General features: G+C 49.2%; 1 protein-coding gene across 2 annotated transcripts; it reads left to right on the plus strand.

Moving 5' to 3' along the window:
* The first annotated feature begins 4,166 nt into the window (after positions 1-4,166).
* On the plus strand, positions 4,167-6,349 carry GPR182 (G protein-coupled receptor 182). Of its 2 annotated transcripts, none has more exons than XM_059080478.2 (2): positions 4,167-4,374; positions 4,780-6,349. In XM_059080478.2, the coding sequence occupies exons 1-2, from the start codon at positions 4,255-4,257 to the stop codon at positions 6,082-6,084; spliced, it is 1,425 nt and encodes a 474-aa protein (XP_058936461.2). In that variant the 5' UTR covers positions 4,167-4,254; the 3' UTR covers positions 6,085-6,349. The 2 variants fall into 2 exon arrangements, with proteins under 2 accessions (XP_058936461.2, XP_066865628.1); XM_067009527.1 differs by having other exon boundaries at positions 4,272-4,470.
* The last annotated feature ends 2,219 nt before the right edge of the window (positions 6,350-8,568 follow it).

Consider the following 8,568-nt stretch of genomic DNA (forward strand, 5'->3'; position numbering starts at 1 on the left):
TGTGAGAACACCTGTCTTTGCAGTCACGTTGGACAGAAGTGTGGGTACCTAGGGGAATCCATTGATTGCATCTGAAGTGAGGAATATCTTGTGAGACTGAGTCCTTAAACCTGTGGAGTCGGACACTAACTCCAGGTGGTTGGTGTCAGAATTGAATTAAATTACAGAACACCCAATTGATGTCTGGAGAGTTGGAAAACTGGTTAGTTTTGGGGAGAAAACTCTACACATTTGGTGTCAGAAGTGTCATGAGTAGAGAAACAGTTTTTCTAGAGGAGGCTTTAAGAAAACTGAAAATTAAAATATCCCCTTCCATGGAGATGGCTGGTGGTGATGGTTGCTCAACAATGTGAATGCACTTAATGCTACTAAACTGTATACTTTAAAATAGCCACAATGGTAAATTTGATGTTATGTTTATTTTACCACAATTTAAAAAGTCAATTAGCAGACTTTTAAAAAATCTCCTCCTTGAATGTATAAACAAAATGTGGTATATCCATGCAATGGAATATTACTCAGCCACAAAAAGGAATGCAGCACAGATACAGGCTACAACACAGATGAACCTCAAAAATGTTATGCTAAGTGATGTAAATCAATGAAGTTAGAACACTCCCTCACACCATACACACACACACACACACACACACACACACACTCAAAATGGCTTAAAGACAAATGTTCAGACATGATACCATAAAACTCCTAGAAGAGAACACAGGCAAAACATTCTCTGACATAAATTGTAGCAATGTTTTCTTAGGTCAGTCCCTTAAGGCAATAGAAATAAAAGCAAAAATAAACAAATGGGACCTAATCAAACTTACACGCTTTTGCACGGCAAAGGAAACCATAAACAAAACAAAAAGACAACCTACAGAATGGGAGAAAATATTTGCAAATGATGCAACCAATAAAGGCTTAATTTCCAAAATATACAAACAGCTCATACAACTCAATAAAAACAACAACAAAAACCCAATCAAAAAATGGGCAGAAGGGGACTTCCCTGGTGGTCCAGTGGTTAAGACTCTGTGCTTCCAATGCAGGGGGCATGGGTTTGATCCCTGGTGGGGGAACTAAGATCCCACATGCTGCATGGCACGGCTAATAAATAATAATAAATGGGCAGAAGACCGAGAGAGACATTTCTCCAAAGAAGACATACAGGGACTTCCCTGGTAGTGTAGTGGTTAAGAATCTGCCTGCCAAGGCAGGGGACATGGGTTTGAGCTCTGGTCCGGGAAAATCCCACATGCCACGGAGCAACTAAGCCCGTGAGCCACAACTACTGAGCCTGCACTCTAGAGCCTGCGAGCCACAACTGCCGAGCCCACGCACCTCAACTACTGAAGCCCACGCGCCTACAGCCCATGCTCTGCAACAAGAGAAGCCACCGCAATGAGAAGCCCTCACACCGCAACGAAGAGTAGCCCCCTCTTGCCGCAACTAGAGAAAGCCCACGCAGAGTAACGAAGACCCAACGCAGCCAAAAATAAATAAATATACTTTTTAAAATAAATACAAATCCTTAAAAAAAAGAAAGACATACAGATGGCCAATAGGCACATGAAAAATGCTCAACATTGCTAATTATCAGAGAAATGCAAATGAAAACTTCAATGAAGTATCACCTCACACCAGTCAGAATGGCCATCATTAAAAAGTCTACAGGGCTTCCCTGGTGGCACAGTGGTTGAGAGTCCACCTGCCAATGGAGGGGACACAGGTTCGTGCCCTGGTCCAGGAAGATCCCACATGCCGTGGAGCAGCTGGGCCCATGAGACATGGCTGCTGAGCCTGCGCGTCTGGAGCCTGTGCTCCGCAACGGGAGAGGCCGCAACAGTGAGAGGCCCGCTTACTGCAAAAAAAAAAAAAAAGAATCTATAAATAAAGTGAGAGAGTGGCATGGACATATATACACTACCAAACGTAAAATAGATAGCTAGTGGGTAGCAGCCGCATAGCACAGGGAGATCAGCTCGGTGCTCTGTGACCACCTAGAGGGGTGGGATAGGGAGGGTGGGAGGGAGGGAGACACAGAGGGAAGAGATATGGGAACACACGTATATGTATAACTGATTCACTTTGTTATAAAGCAGAAACTAACACACCATTGTAAAGCAATTATACTCCAATAAAGATGTTAAAAAAAAAAGTCTACAAATAATAAATGCTGGAGAGGATGTGGAGAAAAGGGAACCCTCCTACATACACTGTTGGTGGGAATGTAAATTGGTGCAGCCACTATGGAAAACGGTATGGAGTTTCCTTAAAAAACTAAAAATAGAGTTGCCATATGATCCACCAATCCCACTCCTGGGCATATATCTGGATAAAACTATAATTCAAAAAGATGAATGCACCCCAATGTTCATAGCGGCACTATTTACAATAGCCAAGACATGTAAGCAACCTAAATGTCCATTGACAGATGAATGGATAAAGAAGATGTGGTATATATATGTGTGTGTGTATATATGTATATATATATATGTCAGACATAAAAAGGAAAGAAATAATGCCATTTGCAGCAACATGGATGGACCTAGAGATTATCATACTAAGTGAAGTAAGTCAGACAGACAAAGATAAATATCATATGATATCACATGTGAATCTAAAATATGATACAAATGAACTTATTTACAAAACAGGAACAGACTCACAGACATAGAAAACAAATGTATGGTTACCAAAGGGGAAAGGCAGTGGGGGAGGGATAAATTAGGAGTTTGGGGTTAGCAGATACAAACCACTGTATATAAAATAGATAAACAACAAGGTCCTACTGTATAGCATAGGGAACTATATTCAATATCTTATAATAAACCATGATGGAAAAGAATATGAAAAAGAATATATATATATATATATATATATATATATATATATATAAAACTGAATCACCTTGCTATACACCAGAAACTAACACAACATTGTAAATCAACTATATTTCAATAAAAAAATTTTTTAACATTATGCTACGTGAAAAAAAACAGACACAAAGGTCACATGCATGATTTGACTGATATTAAATATCCTTAATAGGTAAATCCATAGAGACAGAAAGGAGAAGGGTGGTTACCAGTTGGCTGCCAGGGGCTGAGGGGAGAGGGGACTTGAGACTGCATGCTTAATGAGTGTGGTGTTTTCTTTTGGGGTGATGAAAATATTTTGGAATTAGATAGAAGTGGTGGTTGCACAACAACGTGAATACTAAATGCCATTGAATTGTAAACTCTAAAATAGTTAATATTGTCATAGGGATTTCACCTCAATTAAAGTTAATCCCCTCCAGCCAGCACACCCCTGGCCCTACAGCCTACAAAACATGGGCCCAGCTCCAGGCGGTTCTGCTCTCTTGTTGCTGCTGCTGTGCGGCTTGTGCGAGACAGGCAACGTCTCTGGATAAGGAAGCCCATCCTCCCTCCCCACAGAGGTACCTCAGGGATCAAATGACTAACTGAGGTGAAAGAGCTCTGAGAAGCAGGACGCTCTGCTGACACTTGATGCTCACCAAGAACACAAATCCGGGGGCTCCATGCCTTCCCCTCGGCCTGGAGGGAGAAAGAAGCCTGGTGTCTGTCTCTCTCTTCTCTCTCTCTCCCTCTCTCTCTTCTCTCTCTCATCCACACTTGGCCAGAGCAGTATGAGCTGTAGGGGGGAGAATGCTGTTCTCCTTCCCCTCCCCATCCAGGAGTCTCCCCGAAGCTCGACACAGCCCCTTCCCCACCCACATCCAGTCTACCTCTCTCTCCAGATTCTCACCTCAAATCACAAAGTGAAGGCTGGGGGAATGGCAGGGGTGGCCATTCAGCAAAAGAGCCAGAGTGACTACATCTGAATAATTTTCAGATTTATTTTAGCCCTCCCACCCCCATCCAGTTCTGCTTCATTAGGCATCAAGACAGACAGGGGAGAGTGGGACGCCAATCCCATTTATCGGGTGGAAAATACATACATACGTAAAGCATTAGCACATCACTTTGATGGCTCATTTAATTCTCGCAGACACCCATATTAGTAGATACTATTGCTGTCCCATTTTGCAGAGGAGAGAACTGAGGCTTAAAGAGGTAAATTCACACAGCCACAGGAGTCTGGAATTTAACGCTTGCAGCCTGACTCCTCCCTGTCACCGCTACACTGGATGTTTCGCTGTGACTTCCCCTCTAACTGGATTGGGGGAAGGCAGGAAAAACCCCGACCCTCTCCCACAGAGCCTCAGCCAGTGATACTGCTTCCCGGATGAGAAGGGCGGCCCTGAAGCCCGCAGCAAAGCCAGCCCCACGGCCACGGTCCCTCCAGCCTCCCCGCAGCTCCACAGCAGTCCAGAGCTGCGGACGTGCTCCCAACAGGGAAACTCAGGTGAGTGTTGCCCTCTCTTAGGGAAGAAGGCAGTGGAGTTTGGAGACGATTGGCTTTCCTGCGTGATCCACAGATGTTCCCAGGGATGGACTGGAGGTGTGTGCGTGTGTCTGTGTCTGTTTGTGTATGTGTGTCCCAAATAGCAAGACAGAGCAAGAGCCCCTAAGGAAGGCCTGTGTGAAAGGGCCAAAGGGTGAAGCGCCGGGAGAGAAGTGGAGGTTGAGCCCACCTGGGCTGGAGGAGCGCGGGACTGGCCGGGCCGGGGAGAAAGCGTTTGGCCTCTGGTCTCTCCCACCACTGAGACCTCTTAACAAAATATTTCTGTTCGTGGGTTAGAGCCAGCAGTGAGTCGTGTGCTGTTTATTCACGGTTTGAATGTTACACTTCCCTTTCTTGCCTCTTCAGACGCAGAATCTTTCCCCGAAGCCTCCTGGCCCCTGTGGCCTGCGACCTTGGGAACATCAGGCTGCTTTCGAGGCCTCCTCTCTCTTCCAACCCTCCCTTCTCCCAACTAGGCACTCGCTGGTCCTCATGTCGGCCACGGGGCCCAGCGTGGCGCCCGCCAGCGAGGCGGGAGAGATCCACAACTGGACGGAACTGCTCCACTTCTTCAACCACACCCTGCCCGAGTGCCACATGGAGCTCAGCGAGAGCACCAAGCGAGTGGCCCTCTTCGTGCTCTACCTGGCTGTCTTCGTGGTCGGGCTGGTGGAGAACCTCCTGGTGATCTGCGTCAACTGGCGCGGGGCGGCCCGCGCAGGGCTGCTGCGCCTCTACGTCCTCAACATGGCCATCGCCGACCTGGGCATCGTCCTGTCTCTGCCCGTGTGGATGCTGGAGGTCACGCTGGACTACACCTGGCTCTGGGGCAGCTTCTCCTGCCGCTTCACTCACTACTTCTACTTTGCCAACATGTACAGCAGCATCTTCTTCCTGGTGTGCCTCAGCATCGACCGCTACGTCACCCTCACCAACGCCTCTCCCTCCTGGCAGCGCCACCAGCACCGAGGGCGGCGGGCCGTGTGTGCCGGGGTCTGGGTCCTCTCGGCCCTCATCCCGCTGCCCGAGGTGGTCCACATCCGGCTGGTGGAGAGCTTTGAGCCCATGTGCCTCTTCATGGCGCCCTTTGAAACGTACAGCACGTGGGCCCTGGCGGTGGCCCTGTCCACCACCGTCCTGGGCTTCCTGCTGCCCTTCCCTCTCATTGCGGTCTTCAACGTGCTGACGGCCTGCCGGCTTCGGCGGACAGGACAGCCCGAGGGCCGGCGCCACTGCCTGCTGGTGTGTGCCTACATTGCCGTCTTTGTCATCTGCTGGCTGCCCTACCACGTGACCCTGCTGCTGATCACACTGCACGGGACCCACATCGCCCTCCACTGCTACCTGGCCCACCTGCTCTACTTCTTCTACGACATCATCGACTGCTTCTCCATGCTCCACTGCGTCGTCAACCCCATCCTGTACAACTTTCTCAGCCCGAGCTTCCGGGGCCGGCTGCTCAACGCTGTGGTCCATTACCTTCCCAAGGTCCAGGCCAGGGAGGGCAGACATGCTTCCTCCTCCTCCTCCTCCTCCACCCAGCATTCCATCGTCATCACCAAGGAGGGCAACCAGCACCCTGCAGCCAGCCCCCGCCACCACCCAAGCCTGAACTTCCAGGCAGCAGACCCCCCACCCACCTCTGCTCCTCGGGCTCTTATAGCCAGCTGAGGAAGATTCCAGTCTCCTCTACCAGCCAAGTAGAAAGCTAGAAGTGTAGGTGAGCGATCTGGGGGTGGGGGTGGGGGGCCGGGAGAGGGTCAGAGCCCTCATGGCCCAATTTTGAGTATGTCTTAAAATATTGAAGTCGGGGGATGGGGTGGGAGGCAGGGAGGGAGAGGAAACGGGTCCTGACGTTGTACCATTCGACATGGTCCCTGTGCCGAAGGGAGACACGCAGGGGAAAGGGAGAAATAAAGAATAGAGACAGACATGACTCTGGATCTCTGAAAACGTCTGCACTGCAAGCTGGGACTGGGAAGGGAGCTGAAGCTAAAGAGATGCTCAGCAGAAACCAGACGCAGCCGTTTCAGAAACCACCCTGGCCGGAAAGAGTGAGCTCCACAGGAACCCCACACAACTTTCCTTTTGTGTTTGTGCTTGTTGATCTCCTAGCACACATGTAGGCTACAGGGACAAGAGGCCAGAGGCCAAGGAGCCAGGAGGCCTCAGCAGGCTGTTTCCTAGCAGTGTATCCTCAGTGTGATGATAAATGGAGGGGGTGGGCGGTGAGAACAGCAGGGGTGGGGTGAAGCTGAGGTCTGAGACAGGCAACCTGCAGCTGGGCCAGCTGGAGGATTCTCCACCCCCGCCATGCAGGAAAGGGCTCCATTTCCTTGCTGATACTCTCCCCTTCGTCCATCCTGATCCCCTCCCCCCAGAGCAGAGGAGCAGTCCCAGAGTCCATGCTCCTCGTAGCCCATCTTCCCCCAGCTCTGGGTCTAGCAGGTTTCCAGACTTCTACCCTCAGTCCCTCCCTTTCTCTCCAGATCATAGGAAAATATCAAGACATCCATTGCGGGAGCAGACTTCGGGACAGGCAGCAGCAGGCGCTGATAAGTGCTCTGTCCCTCAGCCTTTGCCCCTGCACGGGGTGGGGAAGTGGAAATCTTCCAATTCTGTCACAGGGCAGAGTTCTGGTGTCCTCCTAAGTCAGGTCTCACCCTCAGACTTTTTTCTTCCTGGCCAAGTCGTCTCATAATTTTCCTGTCCAGCAACTTCTATTAACACTTGTCCTATAGACAGGAAAAAAGTCCTCTTGTTAACACGGAGGTCTTCTGGAAAGGGCTCATTTATCAGTTTGGGAAACTAGGACCATGTCCATGAAGCACTCTCACTGAAGTAAAGCCTAAGAGCAGGTCCCAGCCCACCAGTCCCGAGCCCTCCGCCTCTCCATCCTGCCTGTGGAGAACGAAAGGTTTGTGGACACAGTCACTGAGACCTTCTGTCCTGCTCAAGTGCTCAGTATGTCAGGAATGTTTAACTTGGAATAACCACTCGCTGACCTAGAGCACCGTCTCCTCTGCACTTAGAAATCTGAGACTGTATTCACCAGATGCATTAAACATGTGCTCCAGCGGTGTATGAACCCGTTTGTCAGGAGCACAGAGGGAAATCTGTGTCTAACTCCCCCTGCTCATTGGGCCCAAACCTGAAAAAGGGCCTTTTCTTTTTTTTCTTTTAAGAGTCTTAACGCTTCAAACTGCTGCTTGGTGGCACAGACCTGAAAACTTTTTCTTTTTTTTTTTTTTTTTTTTTTCTGAAAACTTTTTCAACCAGGGGAGTTTGGGTTGTGACTTGGTGCTGCAGTAAGGGCTGAACCTAACAATGCACAGAATGTATTAGAAAGACTTTCCTCACTTGTGCCCACATAAAAACCCAGCCCAGATCCAATGCCCTTATCACTGACCCCTCTGACTCAGGGTCCAGAAGTTGTCTCAAGGAAATCCAGTTTTACATCTATGTCACACCCCGGATTACCTGAGGCCACTTTCCCAACACCTTCTCTTCTCATGGGCTCCATTCTGGCAACCAGTGATCACCCTGGCAGCACAAGTACTTCCTTAGGGCCTGAGAGGAGAACTTGTGTGCTGGCAGCAGCAAGGCCCTCTGCTCTACATTTGCAGGGCACTGATGGGGGCCTGGGCCCAAGTGTGCTCTGAGACCAAATGGACCACATCGCACCCTAACTTCTAGACGTCTGTCTCTTCTCTGTGGGGGGACATTTGTTACCAACCTCATGAAATTACGCCAAACCTCTGCCCCCCTCTCTGAATCTGCCCCTCTCCACTCTGACACATCATATCATGGTGAATTAAATGGCACTGGGAAGACAATCTGCGGCCAAATCTCTGGTCCAGCCGGACATTAGCAGAGTCCCACTGCTCTCTCTGGGCCAACAGAAGATTCCCCTCAGAGATGGTCCCTCTGAAAAGGTTGGGCCGTTGAGTTAATTTTCCACTAAAAACAGATCAAGTCAAGGCCGGGGAATTCCAGCTACAGGAAAGGAAAACGTGCTACCTGAAAGAATTCTGGCACCTGCTGAGCAGAATACTGCTACTGAAAGGGTGATGGCCCAGATACTCTGAACTCTGATGAGCAGGATCACAGTAAATAAGAAAAGAATTCCCATTTCAAATTTCCTTTTTTTATTCT

The sequence above is a fragment of the Kogia breviceps genome, chromosome 12, assembly GCF_026419965.1.
Source record: "Kogia breviceps isolate mKogBre1 chromosome 12, mKogBre1 haplotype 1, whole genome shotgun sequence".
Lineage (NCBI taxonomy): Eukaryota > Metazoa > Chordata > Mammalia > Artiodactyla > Physeteridae > Kogia > Kogia breviceps.